The sequence below is a fragment of the Squalius cephalus genome (genome assembly GCF_949319135.1).
Source record: "Squalius cephalus genome assembly, chromosome: 23".
In the NCBI taxonomy this organism is placed as follows: Eukaryota; Metazoa; Chordata; class Actinopteri; order Cypriniformes; family Leuciscidae; genus Squalius; species Squalius cephalus.
Window position 1 is genome coordinate 13,975,317 of NC_137144.1, and position 25,155 is coordinate 14,000,471.

The 25,155-nt window shown below is 40.5% G+C and overlaps 1 protein-coding gene across 1 annotated transcript; it reads right to left on the bottom strand.

Moving 5' to 3' along the window:
- Nucleotides 1-1,256: 1,256 nt before the first annotated feature.
- On the bottom strand, nucleotides 1,257-23,274 carry klf13 (Kruppel like factor 13). Its single transcript, XM_079860071.1, has 2 exons — nucleotides 22,507-23,274; nucleotides 1,257-4,891 (listed from the first exon to the last, which is right to left on the bottom strand). Exons 1-2 carry the CDS (start codon nucleotides 22,955-22,957, stop codon nucleotides 4,566-4,568), a joined length of 777 nt encoding a protein of 258 aa, XP_079716197.1. The 5' UTR covers nucleotides 22,958-23,274; the 3' UTR covers nucleotides 1,257-4,565.
- Nucleotides 23,275-25,155: the final 1,881 nt, after the last annotated feature.

Genomic DNA, 25,155 nt, shown 5'->3' on the forward strand with positions numbered 1-25,155 from the left:
AAAAAAATAATAATCATTTTCATAACCTTCTTGATTTCTTTAGAGGTATGAGTTTGAAAAGATACATGACAGAAAAAAATTAACACATAGGTGGAATTCTAATGTTAAATAACAAAGAAAACAATAAAACACGAATGTGACTATCTACTCACAATGCTGTGGTCTCTATGGTAATGCGATATCGAACTTGATTGTGCGAATCGCACTCAGTCTCACGCAATGCTTTTGAGAAGTCAGGATATTTCCTTTTTTTTTTCCAACTAAAACCACCTTTTACCCTCCATGTTTCTGAACTTGGTGGTTGTACACCTATATCCTGCTCCTGACAAAGAGCTTTCAGTGTCAGTCAAGTGTCCAATTTTACTAGCATCGTTGCAGCAGACCGAAAAGAAAGCCTTATGAAACACTAACAAACTTCGCAAGAAATATCAGTAATAATAATAATAACAGCTAAGATCTGAACACAAAGAAAATAATCAGAAAAATTACACCACAATGCAGAAATATAACAAGTAAAGAGAAATGAGTACATCCATGGGTTGTAAGCCGAGAAACGTAGCAGGTACAGTTTGACTTGTCATGACCTAGACATGTTTCCACCTGTGTTCAATGGTCTTGCTTCGCATTCAAGTAGTATCGGTACAGTGAAAAATACAGAAACATAAGTACACGTGTTCGGTTTTACATGTAATTCACACTAACCCGGGCTGAGTGAATTTCCATTGAGAAAATACATTTTTTCAGTAAATATTATAAGGAAAAAAATATATATTTAGTCGTGTATACTCTATCTAACCAGTACCCAAATGCGAGAGACTTCTGTTGCCTGCAGGTTTCGGGTTTTCAAGGTTCACTGAACGATACCCAACATGTTTTACCGGGTTTGAGAAGTACTAATGAAGAGGAGGTTGGTTCAGACCGGCCTTATTCCGCCCTTGTATTCCCTGAAATACCCTCTCCTAACCAGCAGTTGGGGGAATTTGCAGATACAATCAAGAGCGGTTGAACAGATACTAATATAAAATGTCTACAAATGAGTAAAGATTCTTGCACACAGTGAACATATGTGTCCAGCTTGCTTTGGAGGTAAAGCTGACATTAAATTCTGGAGGAGAAATACGCTAAAGTTGGCAACGTCGCAATGGCGATGGTTAACGTCGCATCTGAAATGACTGTCGGGGCGAGGGGAGTGTGCAACCACAGCTAGACGGCTTTACGGGTGGGTTTATTGCAGAAATAATGCTGCCGTGGCACTGTTTATTTTGATTAGGGCTGTTTTCTTTAGCTGAAAGCCGTGATTATGTGGATTTTTTTTTTTTTTTTTGAGGGCTATGAGAGAGGCCCTGGGAGGGGGATGGGGGACTGTTAGGAAGGATAAAGGGGGGACAAGGCCTGGCATTCACAGGCCTCCCCACCTGCTCCTCAAACCCCGGAGCGCTCGTCCAGCTGGGTGGCTCTGATGCTGGTCTCCCTGCACTGGGCATGGAGGGTGTGCAAGGAAAACGTGCAAGATCATATGAGACAAGACAAGATGGCTGGTTTTGACTAATGAGCTTATGAATATAAAGAGAAAAAATGTTACAGAAAAGTTGCTAAACGAATAATAAAGTGTCACTTTAGGAACATTGCGTGTGTGGGAAAGTGAGACCGTGAATGAGGCGGCACCACAACAGTTTTGATAGCGGTGCCTCCGTTCCTGGAGGGTCTTGTATGCCTTTCGCCTGAGCGAGTAAGGCCCGGTCGACAGTTTCTCATGGTGTCCCTTCATCCTCGGAGGCTGAAGCGACAAAGGACGGCAAATTCATTGTTCACTTGATATGTATGAATATGTACAAATCGAGTAGTAATGCCTAAAGCCCCGTTTTTAATGAGTTAAGTTTGAAAGCAGCTGTTCATTGAGGTAATGAGTGGTCACACTGATGTATCAGTGCTCCGTAACAGTAAAAAAAAAGGATGTGCGATTGTTTCCCTGTGCTTGTGAAAAAGTACAGTCATTTAAGGAAAGTATGACTGATCTCGTCTGAGAAGTCGACAGTGCCGAACTGGAGGAAAAAAACACTGATAACATCTCATTTGAAAATTCCCAACATGCTCAACTCTGATAGCATATCATGCCCATTGTCTGTGAGACATTATGATTTGGGCCTCAACTTCCTCTATTACAACCCCCCCACCCCCCTGCCGGCTGCTTGGATGCTATCCAATCAGACGAAGCCATTTTCCCTCTTTAAGCTCCTGCAATGCATTGTGGGATGCTGTTGGCGGGTGAGAGGGGAGTAGTGCAGAAGGGAGGGAGGTTTCTCTGTGAGAGAGAGAGGGAGCTGACTGGGTGTTTCTTCTGCTGGAGTGCTCAGCTCCTGATAAAGCTTCAGTCTTTATCTGTCTCGCTATGGGTCAACCCCCTCTTTCCTGCCTCCTGCAGATAGCACTCTTTGTTCTCATGGAGGCCTGTTGCTCTCCTCACCATAAAGTGAGTAGGCCCTGATCATACACACTCTGACAATCTAATTCACATTGAGCTGTATTATCTGTGTCCTAACTAGTGATCGACTGATATATCCGGTTAATCTGCTGATAACTGGCCATTCTGCCGATAACAGTGTCTGACAGATGAATATATATATAAATATATATTGGCCAGGCCGATTAATCAGCCAATATTTGTTAACTTTGATATTATCGGTATCGGATGATAACCTAAGTAGATTTTAGAAATCATTGGCACCAATGGACTCTACGATCTACTTAGGCTCACAATATTTTTGGAAAATGCAACCAAGGCCAATTATTCAGTCAACATTTCTCCATTTTGTGATTACCAGCATCATCCAATAACCACGTCAGACAGACCAATATATATCAACCAGACTGATTAATAAGCCGATTTTTGGCATTTGACATATCAATTACATGGTTTTGATTTTCATATGGTTTGCTGGATAGCTCTGCCCACAGTGCAATATCATTGGCCAAAATTCCAGATTCACATAGCTGTATATTAATCTTCAAATATGGCAGCAATATTGTCATTTCACAAATTTTTGCATGCCACCTGGTTGTGAACCTGATATCTTTCTTTTAAACTTTTGCTTTGGCCCTCCATCCATCTCTCTCATACGCCCACTCCTTCTCATCAGCTAGAGTGAGCGAGACAGAGTGCGTAAAGCTCCACTGTAATGCTCTCGTCTCCCTGGCTAGTGTGCTATGAATAGCCCTGTGTAGGATGATGCAGTTTCCTAAGTGGAAGGCCTCTGCAGATGGACTTCTGCTGCCAGGACTTCTGCTGTTACCTGAGAGGATGCCAACATCCCTCCCTCCCTTCCTTCTTCCTCTGGGTGGAATAAAAAAAACTCTGTTCTCTCGTTCACACCTTGGTCTTTGGTGGATTCTGCTCATGTGCTTTTTGTCTTTATTTGTATCTGAAGTAGGCGTACATCCAGACGAGTCCCTTTGAATGTGTCGTACTGTAGTGAAAAACCCTGAAGTTGATGAATGTGCTGTTTTTATTGAGGAAACAGCTGCTTTGAAACTTCAGCCTCCAAAATTTCAAGGGGAGTTTAGTTTAGTCCACTGAGAAAAGTGGTGCTGTCTGTTCTCTTCATTGGGTGGCTCAAGCATGTAAAAGTGGATTGATCACGACATTCATGCTATATTGAGAGGATTCCCTTTGAAACATGGACCCAGGCCAGCACAGCTCTTTGTGAGTACAGGGTTATCGGGAGATAGAGATGTTGAAAATAAAGTCATTTCCAGTCTCAAGACAGAATTACCCCCTGACCCTTCGTATCTAGCGAGTGGTTCTGCTACTCTCTTTAAAAGACTAATTTACAAACATCAAAGAGTATGAATGACTGTTAAAACCCAGAATTTGCTTCCCCTGATGTGAAAACCAACCAACCAACCAACTCAACAAACAAAAAAAAAAGAGTGCAAAAGTTCCTTTTGTCCAAGTGTAAGGCTGTTTCTTAACGTATGTTTATCTTCATCATGTTCATTCTTTCAAGCTAACGAGGCCATCCCTGAGCAGGGCGCAAAATTCAACCTCTGTTGAATTTCGGAGTAAAGTGATGCTTGTATTGTGCAGTCAATGTGAGTATTAAAGGAGAAAAAAACTGTTCTGAATCCTGAGGTGTGTGTGTGCCCCTCTCCCTCACCCGTTTTAAATAAAAAAGAAACATCTTTACCTGTCAAACCTTTCAACTTTTTAGTTCACTTGAACAGAGCGGTTGTATATGAAAGAATCAGCAAAAAAAAAAAAAAAAAAACATAATAGAAAGAGGCTGTGGCCAGAAGCTATAAAAATACAGACATATGGTACATCATGTAAATATTGCCATGTGGAAAAGGCATTTTCTTTTTTGTGTTTTTTTCTCTTTTAGGGGTTGCACAAGAAAATTGCACTACAAGAAGCAGTTATGTACAGTACAGTACACCACAGCAAGCGGCGGGGTTTAGCATGGGCGCTTATTACACCGGTTATTTTTTGGGGGAAAGAAAAACAATGGATAGAGAAGAAAAAAATCAGCCTGGAGACCCAGGCGCTGTGGGCAGAAAGTGCGGCCAGGTTAAGGCGAGTTGGCTGGGCTGAGGGCGGGGCTAAGGGTGGGGCTTGAGGCATCAGATCGACTGTAATCGCTGAGGGAGCCGGGACGCGTGTTGCTAGAAATGGTGGCGTTGCCACCACCATGCTGCCTCTTCAGCATGGCCGGCTGGAAGTCGGAGTGACGGCGTGCATGTTTCATCAGGTGGTCGCTCCGCATGAATCGCTTGTCGCAGAGGGGGCAGCCGAACTTCTTCTCGCCTGTATGGGTGCGATAGTGCCGTGCCAGCTCATCAGAGCGAGCAAACTTCTTACTGCAGTCGGGCCAGGTGCAAGGAAAGGGGCGCTCTCCTGTGACAAACACAAAAAGAAAGCAGAGCACACAGCTGTTAGAGTTATTACATACATTCATGGTAAGTCAGACATATGTGATACTTTCAAAACAGAAGAATCAGTAAAGATATACAAGCATCTACAAATAAGAAGTTGCAGCTGTGCTTCAGAAATTTGATTGTTGAGACTTCGCTTTGAATCCGTTTTTGAAAAAGTAAAAAACAAGGTGTTAAGGAGGCCACATCATAAACACCACCAAGCGTCGCTAACAGTGATAAATAGGGCCAACGGTGCCAACTGATGTGAACCCATTTCTTTTTTTTTTCAGTCCTTATGTGGACAATGAACTCTTTCAGTAAAGAAAGTCCTACTGCGGCCTTTTTATTCTACATAGCCCCTGTTAAGCCCGTGCCGACATGCCTCATTGGTATAATATGCTCTTTTACACTGATGTTGAAGCAGTTTTGTGGTTTCTCTTGGTATGCTAACGTGTAGCATTCACTGAAGAAAAGGCAAACCTAGAACAGAGCACAAAAGCCATACAGGTCCCATACAACCCAAGTTCACACACTAGAACAGCTAAACCACCACAGAATCGAGATCAGTTCACACTAAAAACAACGGTGAATGACCCAGACCATTCAGGTCCAGGTCATGCAGGGGTTTACCTTCCATGGATGGCTTTTAAATCCCAAAATGAACAGTCTTTAACCAGATGTGAAAGACCTGATGTGGCAGAACTATTTAGAAGCGGCTCGTGTGAGTGTGCTAATCCTCTCCTATAGAAGCAAAAGTCTGCAAAAAAAAATTTTTTTTCTTTTACAATCGCTAAGCTGAGTGAAAAGCCCACACATTAAACCAGGAATGCACTGCATTAAAAATGAACCATATGTTCCAGTCCAGTAAGCATTGCATCATGCTAATTGGAGAATCATGAGTATACTAGAGGGACATGTATCATTTTGACTGCTCCAAAGAGGCATATAGGATTTACTGACTCATTATTGAGATAACTGATGGACACACAAACACATACTCACTGGTTTATGTGGAACTGGCACACATCTCGAAACGGCCTAGCAAAGTATTTTTTCTTCCCCCCATTACCGCCACATGTTGCAAAGCCAGACAGTGAGTTTAATTAGGCAGGTTAACAGTCTCTACTCTGGTACCCTGCCCCAACTTGTACTCAAACATGAAACTAGCAATGAGCCAAAAGCATGGGAAATTATACCCTACCCCTTCCCCTTCCCCTTCAGGCAATAAAAGTGGGCTTTGACACAAATCTACCCAAAGCCAGATGGGACCATATATCTCGGTGCGGTATCCTCAGAGTTTCATGTAAGGCGAGTAGATGTGGTACCAACGCCCTATTTCTTTGTGCACAAAAGGGCCCACATGTCAGATACAGCATGCATTTTAGTTCCATTTCATTTGTTGTCTTCCCCCATGAATGTGCAAACTGCTTTACTTATTTTACCAGCTTTTCAACAGCCGTTTCACTCCCTGAGCAGTGCCACCACAAAGGTCTGGAAACCACCGTTGAAAAACATATGGGTTCTGTATCTGCACTTTGCATAATTTTTGAAAAGCAAAGAACAGGAAAAATATCCAGACATCTCAGTCATTACTTGGTTAAATTAGACGGAGTACACAGTGATCCAGACAGCTTGTTGCTGCTGCCTTTGTTTTGTGGTTTCCCCTTAAGGCCCCAATGAAAAACAACTTCAAACGAAACATATACGTGATACCAAATTTATGTGTGGGACGACAGCTTTGCTGGGGTCCCTTCCCCCTACTATAAAACACTGAGAAAGTGAGAGAAACAGCAGGCAGAGTGAGACTAGACTGTCTTATCTATGATCTATCACTCACTTTCAGACAGATTTGCTCCCACCATTTGCTCATACCCTTTCAACATTGTCAACAAATAAAACCTTCACACACACACACGAGAATAAAATCTGTGTGAAGCTTTATGTCCATAACAATGTCTGTGCAGGTTCACTTGTATCGGCCATATATTATATCCTCCCACACACCCATGCGACAAAATGCACAAAAATACAGTTACGCACACACAAACACTCACTCCCACTCTAAGTAAAGCAAATAACTTCTCAGCACTCTCATTGCTTCAAAAACACATCATCTGATACTCATTTGCCACACACATATTCAAGCCCATCCAAACATACCATGAGTATACAAAACCACAATTTAAATCCTCTAACCTTCAAATGTGCCACACCGACGAGAACTAATTTGAGCCTTTTTTAAACATCCTGGATCTAGTCATGATTGTGGCATATAAACATAAATACACAAGATCTAACATTAGCGTAGTAGGAATGGGACAGAGAGTTGGGCGGTTTAAGATTCTTCCTTCAGTGACGACAGGAGCCAACCTGTAATTTACGGTCTAATTAATTCAAGAAAGTGTCTGTGAGAACTCAAGGTTGTAAAGTGTGTGTTATGAGTCAGGGAAAAAAATGGAGGAGCTTCACAGAGTTGCAATATGAAATTGAATATTTTACAGGTTAAAACAGAGATGAGCAGGACTAGGCCATGTAATGGTGTGAATGGTGACATCAATAGAATGCACAGGTGTTAGTAAGTCTAATCCTCATGCGAGCAAAGCAGTTGAATAGGGCAGGTTTAAAAAAAATCTCAAATTCTAATCTTTGCTGTCAGTATTTTAAAATTATTTATATCCTATTATAGTATTTATGAATATTTTAAAATTCGTTTTTGTCATTTTATCAGTTTGTTTTGTTATTTATATAGCTTTATATAGCTATTCTTTTTTATTTCAGTTTTAGTTTAATAATTTTGGTACTTCAACTTGAACATATCTATTTCAGTTCAAAAGTTTTTTAAGTTTAAGCTTTTCATCTATTTTAATCTTAATTTTCTGCTTGCATGGTGCGACCATAACTTTCAACTGGGACACATTTCCGGGAATATTATTATCACCAATGAGGACACTCTTGACGTGGCTCAGAAGTAGGCTTATGTAAAAAGATCGCACTGTCCAGCGTGGGGCAGTTTCATAACAGATGGAAGTTGCTGCGGCACTATCCAGCACATCAAGAACCATGCAAAAGGGACAATGAGGACGCTTCTGCTTTTTGTCCCTCTGGGAAAACAATAGTGAGTCCGCAACCCATGGTGAAACTGTGTCATGCTGTTCATGCAAATGTCCATGCCAAAATTGATGTAAACTTTACTTTATTGACCCCTTGCCCGTGGTCTTTTTTTTTTTAACTGCAGCATTGCAACGTGTCAATTAATAATAATAATGGTTTGTATGCCATAGGCACTGGCATGTCATCATACTGATGGGCTATAGCCTCTCTGGTGTGGTGCAACTAGCTCTGCATGTGTTTTCGCAACTGGGGAAGGTAATTAGGAGAGATTAAGATTTGACCTCCATGTTAACGAACACAGTGACCCAGTTACCCTTTGCAGCAGTTACGTCACACCTGCTAGTACGGACATCCCATAGCGAAGGTAACTGAGCAACAGTGTTTCCCTTCAGAGGCGATACCATTATGTCACAGACAGCAGCCTTACATAAATGTTCCCTTTCAGGGCCACTGGGTCAGTAAATAAACTCATACTTATGTCTTCTCTCATGTACAAAAACACATCGCAAATGCTCGATTGCACAGAGGCCCGAATAAAGAACAACTTCAGACTCCCTTGAATCTGTAGGAAACAGGAGAAAAGGGGCTTTTGAGGTGAACAGTCTGTGGCACAGACATCTGATCAGGCCACTATCTGAGCAACACAAGTGCAGACTGAATGTCGATCCAGGAGACTTGGTGTCGCTCACCTGTTCCAACAAGAGCTACCAGCATCTCTGTGTGGGTGAGATAAAATTCCTCAGGTTTATTCAACCGTGAGGCCACTTACGCAGGCAGAGACGTAGGTAGGAATGGAGACAGCCAGACACTATGTGAGAAAGGCAGGCAGACATTAAGACAGGCAGGGAGGACCTCCAGTGGGAGGTCTTACAAATCCTTTATAACCATGAGCTCAAAGTGCACTCTAGGCTTGCTCTAGGGCAGCACACACTTGATGCCCTAGAACGTGCTCTGAAAAGATGTATTCCAGAGATCAAACTCTGCAAGTCCCACGTCAGCTGCTGTCATTCGGAAAACTGAGAAAATGTTTATACTAAGGTAATTAGACAAAGATTTTACATTAATCCCAAGAATTGCCAATTCTTTATTGCCAAGAATTTTACAGACAGTACACATGTGCCTTCAGTTACCTTTAGCCAGAGGCAAAGCAAAAACAATACAACGAATACAGATGTAAACTTGAACAAGACAGGATGCTTTCAATATCATATGTATTAGATCCCAATGTTGCAGATGGTTATCCCAATTAGATCAAAAGTTCTGTATCAGGGGCCCAGTCCTAGCCTCTGGTGGTCCTCTGGATTCATTATCTGTGGAAAACCATAAGAAGCTCCAAAATGGCACCACAAATGTAGTAGCAGCACTTACACAGCAGGTTGTAATTTGTTCCTGGTGGGTCATACAGGAATCTGCCAGCTCAAGCCCTCAATGTTAATGATAAGACTGCTTTGGGACACTGACAATCTAGACAGGCCTCTTTGCAATCCCATAGCTTCCTAAACTGTCTGCAAGTAAGTTCTCAGCTTGTCTCAGCACAGCAAACTGGGGAATTTTTGCCAACTACCCAGCTTCCCCTTTCTGCTAAGGCTAAGATGTTTGCCAAGATGACCTCATTACTACCCCATAGGAACAGGGAATTTTGGAAGTGGATGTAATCCCATCAGAAACCAAGTTGGGAGAGAGCATGGGTCACGCCCTCCATCACACAGAGGTTGCCAAGAAGTGAGTTCACAGAGACCGCAACACACCATGGAGACCAAAAACCACAAAGTTGGGCACAAAGATAGTTTTTACTTACACTATAATTGTGGGTAATTTAGCAAATTATCGTCATATCTGCATTAGACACAACTTCATATTAATCTCGTGAAGGTCTAGTGAGAAGATTGCTGACTGAGCGAAAATTTAAGTGTTGGAATGAAACAAAAAACAGAAGTACAACACACATATGTATGTGCTAATGGAGGGAGGGGGCGCAGGGTTGACTAACCACATTGAGACTTGGTGAGTCACATCAGGCTCTCAGTACTCTGTTCGTGCCAGTGTCTTTGAGAAACTGAGGATTAATGCTAATGGATGTGGGTGTAACAAAGACATTATGGCTAGGTCAGGTGCAACGATTAGGACTGGAACAGACTTGTCCAGAGACATTGTGACAAAGGCAACTATGTTTAATTTATCACCTCTATTGTCTTTGATGAAAAAACGCCAAAAACCACTTGCTTTTCAATTGCACATTCTCCTCCCAGGATTTTAATGCTGTTGAGAAACAATAGTGCTGGCCTTGTGTCTGGCAAGAGAGCCTTCACCATCAGGCATTTCAATCAAGCCTAGTAGACATAACTCACTCCTCCCAGTCTCTACAGCACATGTGCACACACGGTCTATGACACATTGTATGAGAAAGCAGCCACAACTGCTGCAGATTTACGTCCCCTCCTCTCTCTTTTCCCACCTTGTGAGGAGCACATCTCACAGCATTGCCCTACTCATGATTACAGCCTTGGAATAGACCTTTCTGCGGGTCCTGGCCTAACTGGGCCACTAGGATTGTTTTGCAACACAGCTTAATTATTTTAACTCCATTTAATGAGGGACATTAAGACAGCTGTAGCCATAAGCCTACAAATGGTAACAGGCAAGAGCAGGTGGGTGGGGTCACCCATTGCTCTGACACTCATGTATAGACACAAAGCCTGCTAAATGTCAGGACACTGAGCTAAAATTATATTTTTATATCTACAGCTAATAACAGAAATTGCTTATGAAGGCTGATCTTGAACAAGCGTCCTCTTTTCAAATCCCAATTTTTATGGACAAACGTTCCTGTCCAGCTGGATCATTTATTTTGTCAACCATGAAATCGTCCAAACATTAATCAAAGCTGTTTGAGGTTCTGTTAACATCCTTGAATGATGCAAAACTTAAAAGGGATAGTTCCATCCAAAATGAAAATTCAGTTCTCACCTTCATGTTTATGGAATATCCCCATAAAACATGAAAACCCAACGCGCGTGTGTGTGTGTGTGTGTGTGTGTGTGTGTGTGTGTGTGTGTGTGTGTGTGTGTGTGTGTGTGTGTCTGTATGTCTGTATGACTGTATGAGTGAGTGAAGAACAACGCAGTGCTTACATCAAACGTGTTTACGTGAATAGCCACCAACGTGGGCATTTTGACATATTTCTGTGCGTATTTGACCATTAAGGCGCGCAACCGAAGACAAAGGCTACTATGCTTGAGCTCACACAGAAAACAACCTGTCAGTAGCGGATTCAGTTCTCTTTCACGGCTTATTGCGCTTTTAATATTTCTTTTTAATATCAAGCACATCCCGCCCTTTACTTTCTCATTCATCCATGTGTCTTTTTTAATATCTTCAAACAGTCCCACCCACTGAAAGCTGCACAGATTATCATACGGACATAAATACGACACCCAGTGAAATATTTTGAAATGTCTCTTGGCACAGCAGAGCACCATTTTCAATAAAAGGATGCGTTTTAGTCCAGTCACTTTTTTATGTACTTTTAAATTTTCACTACTGTTCTAAAAATCTATTTCTTTTCACCATTACCTCAAATAAGTTACGTAGCTGCTTGAATCGGAGTGCAGGAGCTCTAGGTTACCACAGAAATGTAAGTGGTTTGCCGCTGATTGCTGTCGCGACACTCACGAACAGCACTGAACACAAACTTTGGCCGGTACAACTTGAAATATATTATTATTATAAACTTTTCATTAACTTCGGTAGGCAGTAGTGTACAACCAAAGGAATTGTAATTAGCTGATTTTTCGGGAAAGAGACCTGGGGTCTCATTTATAAAACTGTGCGTAGGAACCTTACTAAAAGTGTACGTGCGCCCGAAAGCCAAAAATGGCGTACGCAAAAAAATATTCAGATTTATAAAACCGTTTGTACGCCAGAACCTGCGCAGAATTCACTTTATAAATCCCAGTCAGCGGAAGATTGTGTGCACATGTGTCTCCTCCCCGAATTAACCATATATGGAGCTTACAACGCCTAGTTTTACTATGCAGATCATCATTTGCATATGATTATTCATCCACGTGATAACGTTTAACGGTACAAGACACATTCCATTAATAAAAATCAAGTAGTTGCCTATTCCTTGCCTTGTTTTTGAATACATAAATCAAATAGTGTAAAATACATTTCAGAGAAAGTTTTTCTCAATCTTTTCCACTGGCCGAATTGTATTTTTAATTGATTTATATTTTTAATGGAAACAGATAGGCCTTGGGCATTATTTGCACGAAACTATTTTCTCAGACAATCTGGTATTATCATGATAAGCAATTATCTCTGTGGTTAAAACATTAAAACACAGCATGCCAGAGGAAAAATGTTCAAAAACATCGCATCCACAACAAATATTTCTATTGACTGAATTTGAATATAAAAATGTTGTAACTTCTCAGTAATGATTTCATGTTTAAGTGCTTAACTCCATTAATTTGAATGGCATATTTAATCTAAATGTTTATATCAGAAGTAAAACATAGTTTAAATCATTATTTTATTTATTTAAACTGTTATTTGCGTCAGTTTCACTAAACGGCCCAACGCGCTCGCTGGCGCGGACATTTAAGAAGGGATGGATATTTGCTTCAAGTGACAGGCTTGGTGAGTGAAATTATATTTGTATTATATATTTGTATTATCTTTCTGTATATGTTTAATTTTCTTTAGATTTTCTGTCTAAAAGTGACCAAAAAGACACTTAACTCCAGCTCACCATCGGTGTCGCCAATTCCCTTTGTCTCCAGAATGTGCGTACGCACGGCTCAAAGTTTGCTTAAAGGTGCGCACATTCTCCCGTCAAGTTTGTTTTTTATAGATCACAACCTTTGCGTGGGAACTGGCGTACGTACGTTTCCAGCCCCGTTTTGTGCGTACGCACGCTTTATAAATGAGACCCCTGATCTTTAGTGATGCGTCTAATTTTGAATCGATCATTTGTTGGTAAAGGGTGAGAGACCTGGCTAGCCACATGATTTTTGTCAAAGAGCCAGGTGTGGCTTGCGAGCCATAGGTTCCCGACCACTGCTTTAGACTATTATTTATTTATTTGTTTTCTGCAAAAGAAAACAAAAGTTATTCATTTTTTGAACAAAATGTAACAAGGTTAAGTAAATAGAGTAAATGTTCATTTTTGGGTGAACTACACCTTGAGCATATTTAGTTCCTGAAGATTTACCTTGAGTAGACACCACTGACAGTGAGATCTTCTCTATGCAAAACCACCAAGCCAACCCTTCCCCCATGAGTGTCCACTGAATGATCCTTTTCATCCCACAGCCACGCCTGGCAGAGCACACAGGCCCGGGTCCTCCACATACAGATTTATTAGACAGTAAAGGGGTCAAACATCTAACTGGAAAGAGCTAATGTCAATATAAAAGCCTAGGAGGCAACCAAGGTTCTGGCACAGAGCAGAGAACAACATCTCTCCTTTTCTTTTTTGGCTCCCCTCAATTTTCATTTCAAAAACCCAAATGCATGCATTGCTTCTGCAACTGCAGAGAATCATCAAATCAGATTGCCAGCAGATGAAGCTGACCTACATCAATGGAGGGCTTTGACAACGGATTCCACCCTGTACCCACCCCCACACTTCTGCCTTTCCGTACAGTACATCCCCACCCACAAATTGCAGGGTTAGCGCCCCACGTTGAGTTTGCGTGAGACTCCAAGTCAGCGGCTCGTGCTTTAGCAAGCTGAAAATACAGCTCCACTCTAGCTCCAGATCCCCTTCTTCCTGCACAGAGAAATCGACACCCATACATAGTAAATGTATGAAAGAAAAATAGCTCAAACTATACAACGCTTCAGCAGTTCTTTCACCTTACACCCTCATGGGTGGGTGGAGAGGACACAGGGCATTGGGGGATGGTTGAGTAGGAACAGACTGGCTTTTATATGACGCTGCCAAAGCTAACTTAAATAACCATAAGTTCAGCAGAGTACGTAAGGTACTTATAGGAAGCTGAGGCCTAATACCAACTCTATGGTGAAATATGGCTGAGTTGGTCTAATGTATGGTGAATTCTGAGTTGTTTTTTGGTTTTTATAGTTGCTAAAGACTGTATGCTTTTCTTCATATGAAAGAAAAATAAGAGAGCTGTATTCCCGTCAGTGAGGGCTGCTTCAGGAGAGATGGATGACTGCAAAAGGGCGGATAAGCGCATGATGAAACACCCAGGGGGCTTTAGCACTTCAGCCAATCATATTTGAGTGAGAGAGAGAGATGCACCAAAGCATGGTTTCTACCATTCACACAGGAGACTGACTGTAAAAATCTGACACAAAGAGACTTTATCTTCACAGAAATGAGAAATGCTAAGTGGACAGAACCGGTGTGTGTAGTTAACTGGGTCAGTAGCTATGTTTCCATCCAAAGTTGCGAATTTAACTTATGTGCAAAATGGGAATATTGCATAAAACATACGCGAATAAAGCAGCATTTCCATTCAGAGAGTCGAAGAGAACAACTGATGCTAAATATCACTAAGAAAAGTAGGAGAAGCCATTGTAATAATTTTCATATATAATAAATTACGTCTCAGAGCGCACAGACGAAACGCAATAAACGCATTTCGGAGGAAGATGCCTGCTGTTTAGGAATGTAGTAGTCTAACTGTGTAAAGATCTAGTTATGCCATCCAATCGTGCAGTCACATGATTTTTTGATGCGCATCAAGGACTTTATTCTGTAAATGTGTTTCCATCGTTGTTTATGCCCATGGTTTCTTATCGGCTAAAAAATTACCAGATTCAACATTTTTTTAATTTATGTGCATCTTGGCGTTTCCATTCAGCAGTTTTTATGCAATATCCCAAAATATGCATAAAAATAGGTGGATGGAAACAGCTAATGTCATGAAGAGTATCCATGATAAATAAAAGCAAAAATCTTTCAAATAAAATAAAAATTTAGTAAAGCACATCTGCCAAGTTCTTAGAAATGTACTTTTGACATTCATGTTTGTTTAATATGGATTTAAAAAAACTATCCATTTTATCCATATAAAATGCTAATATTATGCTCTAAAAAATGCCATGTGGTGAAACATTTGGTAACACTTTATTTTAATGTAACCTTGTTACACGTTACATGTATTTACTATAATAATAACTATAAATCAGGCATAATTACATGCAACTAACCCTAAACCAAACCATAATCCTACCCTAACCCTATAATAAGTACATTTAATCACTATTATTCAGTACTTCAATGTATAATTACACTGTAACAGGGACACATTAAAATAAAGTGTAACATTTTTTAAACAAATATAAAAGTTTTGGGGAGTAGCAACATAAGACATTTTACAACAGAGGTCTTCAATCCTGCTCCTGGAGGGCCACTGTCCTGCAAAGTTTAGTTCTAACCCTAATCAAACACACCTGAATCATCTTATCAATCTCTTCAGAATCGCTTGAATATTCAAAGGCAGGTGTGCTGAAGCAGGTTGGAACTAAACTCTGCAGGACAGTGGCCCTCCAGGAGCAGGATTGAAGACCTCTGTTTTACAACCTTAACTAAACTTCTGATATTTTTAAAGGCTAATTGACCTAGTATCACTAATTTCTTTTAACTTCTCTTTGTTCTAATCTTCTCTCAAACATAAACACAAGTACACACATAAAACTCATGTGACCCCTGCTTAACATCATTCCCAATTAACAAGCATTGCGTGTATCCTGAATGACAAGTGGGTCAGCCAAGCCCATGCACTCTTGGGCATCTAACATATATTCTGGTTACAAGTTTTCAGGCCAGGGGTGTGGAACGGAAAATAGTTTTAGTCAGAGAGAGCAGATTCCTTGTTGTGAAGCAATCACCCTCACACTGCGCCCAGACCCACCCCAGCCATGGCACTGCGCCCAGCACAGGGCAAAAGTGCCCAGGTCCAGCCCATCCTCTAAACCCTCCACCTGAACCACGGGCAGGATGACTGCACAGGATGTCATGTCTGTAAATAACCCAGTGCAGAGGAAAGAAAAATGGCTGACGAGTCAGTTTAATTTTGCACGTATTTGCTATTTACGTGGGAGGATGGTGTGCTTTAATGTGCACTTTAACCAATGGTCCGATCTATTGTTCGAGTGAAAACATTTGACTACGTACACTGTTTTTATCCATACGCTGAATTTTGTAGCAAAACAATGTCATCTATACATTGTGCACACTACTGTATCTCCTGGGACTCTTGAAAACAATATAAAGGATCACGTAACGAACATAATGGTTCACCGGCCGAACAAAAAATCTAACCAACTGTGAAATATGTGAATGGGCTTTGTTTATGTGTATGTTAAAGAGGGGTGCTACTGGTGATTGAAGCTAATGCGTACTAGCCACACACAGAGGCAGCATGACCTTTCCTAATGACCCTATAATCACGTAATTCATAACAGTCAAGGCAAGTGGTGGACAACAGAACTACATCATGCCGAGTTGTGATTCCAAATTAAACATGTTTTAATTTGAACAATCTTGTTCAAATTAGTTAAGGATAAGTGTGAGGTTATCAGTTTGTAAAAAGCCAATCCTGTCTTTGGTGGCACAATGTACTTGTTAGCATCCTTCTCCCAACAAAGCTGCTTTAGCCAATCTTGCTCATCAATTTGTGACCAATTCTGTCCTCTTATTCTCTTTCAGTCTGAAGAGGAACCCCGCCTCCTCATATTCACAGGAGATCAGACAAAGCTGTCTGGTAACCTTAGACCCTCAACCTGCTGAGTTCCCCTTCTCTTCCCCAAACCACTCAGCAGAATGAGCAATTTGTGTACCGCGTTTGCACTCATCTTCTATGTCTCACCACTCTGCTCACTCAAACTTACCATCTCAATGCTACGGAGGATTACAAAAAAACCTCTGAGGCCTTGGAGGTGATCTCATTTAATCTCCCTCGCACAGCACATCATGCAACAGTGTGATCTGAGGCGTGCTATCAATATTCAAGACTCTCTCAAGTACTTAGTGGCTTGATGTGGTAACATGCCCCTCCACTTCCTTGGAGATATTCCCATGAGTACAAGGACTAGTGATTCAGGTCCTGAGTATCCCAATCAGAATAATGAGTCTAGGATCTGGGCTCAGATGACATTATAGAGTTGTACCGGGAGAAGATTAAATTATGGGGTGAGGGAGATTAACCAAGAACACAGGGGCCACATGTACCCATTCTGATCACGAGGGTCTGTCATGGGTTTGCCACTGAAAGCAATTTGTGAACCTAATGAACTTTTTCATTTAACCTTGACTTTCAGAAAGCATCAGAAGAGAATGCTAACAAACACAATTATGGTGAATACCTTTGGACAGGATTATATTGGAAAGTGACTTAATTGAATGCAAGCCAAAGGAATATTTCGGGTACAATTTCTGTAAAGTTCAATTGACCGCATCTGTGACATAAAGGTTTTCAAATTTTTCAAGTGAATTATGCATATTCAGGGACATTAAAATACTCACTGTTTTAATAGTACAGCCACAAGAAAAACAAAACACATGGAAACCTGCAAAAAAAATCTGCTTTTAAATTCTCTAAAAATTGGCCCCATTGTAAGTACCTCAACGTTTTAGTTTTTTTTTTTTTTTTTTTTTGACTAGTTGAAATTATATTTTGAAGTAATCAGTATTATTGAACCCAACAAATTTCATATTTCAACATATTTAATGCTGAAAGGAAAATAATGTTGTTGTTTTTTTGCATTGCATTGCATTAAATCTTTAAATGTGTAGAAACCGAACACTGTAGAGGTAAAATACTAATCCAACGGTTTCACTTTGAAAGTCAGGTGTCACTGTCGCATGCAGAATACTTTCAGAGGAACTACATTTACGAGAAAAGTCACATGCACTGAAAGGACACCATGTCTTTTTTTGCATACTGAACCGCCAGAATACGTCACAGTCATGGCCTTGGCTTTCTTCTCAAGCCATGTCACTTCCTCTTACTGAAGCGAAACTTGCAGGTTTCGTGAAAATCTCTTTTTTTTTTTTTGCTCCCGGATGGCCCCACACCCATTTCATCTGCATATGCCTACCACAAGTTCCTTTTCTCATCACAAGTCAACTGCAGTCTAATAAAGTAATGATAATGTTATAAATTATCATCTGCAAGCACATTGTGCACCATTACAGTTAACAACTCATCGAATGCAAACCAAGCATCTCTCTGAATCTGTCCATCTGTGTTTATTAGGATGATTAATGAGCCCTTCCTTATTCAGCCACATGCTGGTTGGAATCTTTTCCTTTCTTTCTACCCTCTCCAACTTTTCCTGTGTGTCCTCCTTTCTTGCCTTGAGACTCTGCACACCCATAAAACATCTGTCAAATATTACGCTTGATGCTCTCCTAGGCCAAGATCTAATCTTAACTTGACTATAACATTTTAGATAAAAGTTCATAATGCACCCAGACAACAGAAGCAGGGCTAGTACAGACTAAACTGAAACCATCCTCTCAAAAGGTCACAAGAAGGTTATTTTACCAGACTTATCTAAGTAAGGGACACTCTGTAACCACAGGTTACCACAGAATTACTGAGGGCAAGAACTTACAATACATAGTCTTTCTTTAAAAAGAAAACAAAGCTACAAATAGATCCTGAACCTAAAATTGTTGGCTTGGCAAACGTATGTGGTTTGAGACAGTTAGCGAGATGGAAAGGGTCTTTTCAGTCTGCAAACAAGTGCTTTACAAAGTTATGTGAGCTAGTAACAAATTCCTGGGAAGAAAAAAAGACTCCTGACGCTGACATAGTTATCTCTATTAATGCAATAGTGTCTTCAAAAGTACAAAGTCAAAGGTTCCTTCCATTTAAGAACATTACAGTTTAAAAAACTGCATTTGCGGCATTGCATTTCAAAGCATTAAGTTGAGCCCTTTGCAATATTTCAATGTTGTATAATCATGAGAGTACATCTGCTCCAGCTCTATCATAAAACGCCTTCTTTTTCCAGCAAGCTTGCACTTGTGATGGTTGGGCCCTCCCCCCTTTACCCAAGATTTACTCATTCAACCGTATAGCACAAGAACACTGCCAAGGTCCTGCAAACAAATGAAATATTTACACTTTATTACGAAGTTGCCATGACAGAAACATGCAACAAAGAAACATATCAAGACCTGTTGCACTAGTCAGAAATTACTAATCGTTTTTATGAAAGCAGTTTGACTAGAGTGACTGCATCTCTGCGCATGAAAGAAAGCCTCTATCCTACCACTGTACTATATGACTCCATCGACCACACTATGCTCTGAATAGAAAACTGGATGCAACCCTGTGCCCAATCCTTCTGGATTAAAACAAATGATCCAAAGCAGGGTTCAAACCAGAACCAGCAGGGAATTCAGGGCGTTTGCTGCAGTCAAATGAGGACTTCAGTACTTTTGGCTCCCCCAAGTTTGTTTTTATAACTCTGTGTTCCCCCTTCAGTTCAAAAAGCAGCGTGTTGCTGGGAGAAAGATCCATTCTCTCTTTGCTCCATTGGTAGAGACTGATGGAAAATCTGCTGAGTACTTAAGAAAGGCTTCCATAACAGAGCAGGTTGGCTGAGCCTGAACTCAAATGACCCACATTCTCTGATTACCAAAACAAATGAGATGGAACACTCATTGTTTAACCGAATCATGGTCCGATCGCAGCCCGGTGACTACAGTGAAACCCAATCTAAAGTCTGGAACTTAGAGAATAACCCAACTGAAAGACAGGAAGTGAGGGAGGTCTTAAATGCACACCATAAACAAAAATCACCACAAATTATGAATTGTGCTGTTTATCTGCTCTAGATGACTTACTCTGTCAACACAAAACTAGACACATATAACCAACACCATACACTGGACCACAACTGGAGCTAGAGTTTTACAGAACAATATGCCTGAATGCAGGGTGGTATGTGGTGTGTTTCGACATAAACATGTCATTATATATACTGTAAAAGGCCAAACCTATTATCAAGCAAAGTAAAACTAAAAGAAACAGCAACAGTGTAGATGACACGCCCTCAAGTACTTCAAAGCTAAGTTACAGTATTATATACAAGGCGTGTGCTGAAAATCTGGTCAATCCACACTATATAATTATTTTAATGTATCTAATCGTTTAAACTATAAACATTCTTTTAATGTTAAGGTAAGGTTTTGGGGGTAGTCTTGCCAGCCTCACAAGATATGATTTTTGTGGTGGCAGCAAATCCTGATAAGCATGCAAGACAAGATGTGCAACAAGATTTTCAACACATTTATTGTTGCTAGCACATCCTGGTTGTTGTTTTTTATATCTGATGAGACGTTCTGCCTTTGTTGAAGTTTCAAAGATGACAGTTTAAAGTCATTGTAAGCAGATATGTCAGATTTTCAGAACACCAGAACCACATGAGATGAGTCATTATGGTTGATTAGTTAGGTTCTGGATTAGTAAGAATGACTAGTTTACTCACATTTGTGTTATACATTGTTTTACTTTTTATAGCCTATGTTTAACTGTAGTGCTTTAATTAGAATGCTAACAATGTGCTGTGATTTACTTGTTCAGTTTGCACAATAGCTTTACTTCAAAAAATGTGTATGGACTACCTTAAGATCGATTAATTAATGAGCAGAACTGCATGTTTTCAGTCAGTGGATTGCCCAAATCAACTAGTTTGAAAATAAGTAGGCTACACTGTAAAAAAAATTGATTGTAAAAAATTTAAGGCAGCAACTTTTTTTCTAGTGATGTCTCCTCCCCCAATATTCAGATAAGTGATCAACCAACAATTACAATTACACATTCTTAAACTTCTACATCTGGTAAATCAGGCAAAGAATATGATAAAGAATGGTTTCACGGACAAGGCTTAAGCTAGTCACAGACTTAAATGAATGTTTGAGTTGTCAGTGCTAGTTGATTTCAGTTAAGACATCTCTCAAAACATGTTACTGCCATTGTTTTGTGTCAAGATGCAAATCAGTCATGTTTTTTTTTTTTAAGGCACATTTATAAAAGCTACTTAAATGTCCTAATTGAGCTAAAGTCTAATCTTGGCTTAATCTAAACCCTGTCTGTGAAACCAGGCCTGAGTGTATCAAAATTGAACCATCACACATTGACACCACATAGTTGACAGAAACAGTTGCTGCGTCTGAACATTCATCATTTTAAGTAACTAGGTTGTGTTTCGGGAAACCCAGACACAATTTTCACACTTATTTATCTCTGATCAGAGGCCATAATGCCTTAGGTGTCAAGAACGTTTATTTAGCACAGGGTATTACAGGAAGTCTATCTATTGTCTGACATGAAGACAGCAACACATGAAATGATAATGCGGCTTTGCACGCCACGACGCGTGAAAACGTGGTACCGAACGTGTAATTACTCTCCTAAATGTATTTTACATCCTAACGGTCAATTATAAAGGCTTGAGGTGTGCGCGCCGGGGGCGGGCACTCTGTCTGCGCGAGTCAGCGCGAATCCGCGCTCGGCTGGTCGAGTCTGTTGCTGGCCAGATCAGCTGGCAGTCTGTCTGACGGGGGTGTGGCACATCACAACAAAGAGCTTAACAGTCAAACAAGCAACCGCAGAAGTCTCACCAACCCCCATCTTTTATTCAGTTTTCATTTTAACCCCCTTGAATATATCTAACGGACTAACGCAAAGAACAAAACCGAAGTATACGCGAATCTGCTGTTTTTGAACCGTTGCTGTCTGCACCGCGAGCTAGTGCACTTTTCGCAAACCAACCACCACCATCGACTCCTGAAACTATAGAATACAAGACTTTTATGAGTGATTACATCATGGGGTTCCTGGCTTCTTTGCTGCAGTGTTACATTTAATTGCGTGCAGATTTTGTTTATGCCAAGGTATTCATATAGTAGCCTACAATAGGCTACGTCTGTATGCACGAGCGCATATGTTGTAAATGGTTTGTTATGCAATAATGTCTTGTTGAATGTTTCTTTTATAGTATTCTTTAATCGTATTTCTTTAATATTATAAAATATAATATTTCTTTAATTTAATATACTATTATTTTATTGTTTTCTGTGCTGTCACCGTTCTTGTTGTGTGTATTATTGCTTTGGGAATATTGTTCGCAGAATAATCATGCCAATAAAGTGCTTTTTGAAACTCCAAACTGGTGGGCTTGTGTGCGCGTGTGTGTGTGTGTTGAGGTGGCTCATATAGGCGAGGCTCTGATGGAGAAGAACTGTTGCTGTTTACCATATTCCTCATGGTGGGCGTGACAATATTTACGAGGCTACATCGAATAATATACTATTCCCTTCAAACAACAAGTTAGAGTAAATGCACGTTTTATAAAAGATACCATAGTATTCAGTGCGACAACAGTTGTCCCGTCAAGTAAAACTGAGCTTGTGCGGAACATAATGTGCCGCGATGTTTACATTGGATCTGCGAAACGGCAATACACTTGGCAGGAATGGAAACTGACCTGTATGTGTCCTTAGGTGGGCTTTGAGATGGGACGATTTGCCATAAACTTTTTCACAACCTGAATAGTGGCATTTGTGCTTTTTCTGTGGGGGTTCTTGTTCAATTCGCCCCCTGAATCGTTTGTTTCTTTGTTTAAGAGCAGGGTCGCCGGTGATGGTGGTAGGTGTGGCAGAGTTCCCATCATCTCTGGTCGGGGTTGCTGTTGGTGGCGTGCTCTCCTCTTTTACTTTTGCCTGCTCGGCAAAATTGGTGGGGGTCTGTTGATTAAAATCCGCCAGAATTCTCGCTACCACAAAAAGAGATGAGTTGTCTTTCAAAGGCTCCTTGGTTTCTTCTCCATTCCTCTGTGCAGACGCAGTTTCGGGCTTGATCTCTCTATTCCCTTTTGGACCGTGGACAATTGCTTGGCTGGACATTGACACAAGGCACTCTGCTGCGAAGTGATCCATTTCGTTTTAAGAGTAGAAATTCTTTATGACATTCAAACCCAATGACAGCAGACCACTGAACTCAGTAGATCCCTTTTGTGTGGTGCTGAATAGGCAGCTCTCATAAGCAAACTCACTTTGCACTATCTTACCGGCTTTTCAGCAACACTGACATCCTGCATGTAAATCATGCGAGATCAAGCCGTGAGCGCGCGACACCGACTGCTTTCTTCCTTTAGAGAGAAGTTTCCGTTGATGAGAGCTCTGAAAACTTGTCTTGATTGAGTATCAAAACTCCCATCGTGGCTGTAGTCCTCACAACGTTAAAGTGACAGTATGCCGTGCGCCGATTAGTGCTGATTGTATCCATGCTGGGGGCGTGTCGCCGGTAGCGTTTGGCAACGTCATCCGAGCCACGCGCACTCATTGGATGGCGACGTGTCCCGGAGTTCGCTACCTTACTTGCCCCCACCAAACTTTTACAAAGTATAAAAAGGAACTCCACTCAGGAAGGAGATTATTTTAAAGCATTATATTTTTATCCATAGCCTAATTTAAATGGCAAAGTAATTGGTGGTTATCATATAGTGAAAAATGGTCTAGACAGAATATGTGAATGGAGCAAAGCAATAAAGATTTCCCCTCACCCTCTCAAAGCATTCTGATCAAGATTAGTAATGTAAAAAAAAAAGCAGGATTAGGGCCAACACTATATCAAATGATCTACTGAATGACGAAACAGTACTGCTATAATAGCTATAATATGCTACCCCTCCCTCTCCCTCCCTCTCCCCCTCCAACTGAATCCCAGACTGGAAAATATATTCATATTCCTGCATTACACAAGCAGACTGTGGGGGTGAAAATGGAGATCAGTGTTTCAAAAGTTACTTAATCTTTTATTTCATATGAAAGCATGCAGGAGAGGAGAAAATAAAGGGCTGAAGCCCTACACTTCAGCTCTAACGATGCACTGTTCTCCTGTGGGAAAGCAATGTACTCTCTTTCAGTCCTATTCACAGTACTTCTCTGGAAAGTTCTAAGTGTTCATTGAGAGCAAGGCTACATGGCATTCAGAGAGCCATCTGGTTGTATTACTTTACATATTCTTTCACCACCACAAGAACTGGCTGTTCTTGCATTTCATGCAGTGTTTCTGAAGCAAATCACAGGATAACGACAAGACGGCAGTTCAAATTTCACAAGATGGCTGCCTCAGGTCTCAAATGGAAGAAAATGACCCCTAAAAAGATAAATGATATAAAAATATGTATTCATAATTGTAATTAATTCTATTTTGTGTTATTATTTTATATTAAATTGCTATATTTTACAGAATTAATTTAGCTCTTTATATAATATTCTGTAAATGATATTCTGCACCTAAATGAGCATTGCATATTAGAATGCATTTAAATTAACATGTCTGTGATTCAATAATAAGTGTAAGATTCTCCAAGAACACACCACAGGATGAATAAGTGCACCTCACCATACAATTTGACTTTTACCATTTAGCTAAATGCATTTTTGATGCCAGTGAGAAAATTTAAATGAAACTCAATGTTCCACACGTTGAATATTTGTGTTCTTCTCTCAACAATCAATAAAACGTTTCAGGAGTGTTGAATCACATCCTCAATTTCACCATGCGAGTGAGATGACTCAGCCATTCTTCTATACTATCAAAAAATATTGTATTCCCCTGGGGCTCTGCATCATTAGGCTACTGATGATTGTTACACTTGTCCTCTCTGGCTTTTGAGATGTAATCCCATTGGACTTACAAACAGTTTGTGAGGACAGCCTGACCGTACGAACAGGTGGAACTGCCCATTCAAGGCCATGCTGTCCTAGAACACAAGGCCCATATAGCCACATGGGCTGATTAGACTTTTTAGATTAGTTTCCTTGTATGACACATGGAAAATTTAATATAACCTTTTTATTGTTTATATAGAACTTGACTTAATGAGGCTCTTTCTGCCTTTGTCAATATAGGAAAAAAGAAAAAGTGGTTAGGACAGAGAGACATATGACATACAGACAGATAGACAAACAGGCAGATAGATAGATAGATAGATAGATAGATAGATAGATAGATAGATAGATAGATAGATAGATAGATAGATAGATAGATAGATAGATAGATAGATAGATAGATAGATAGATAGATAGATAGATAGATAGATAGATTTAAACTCCCTCAAAGCCCTGTC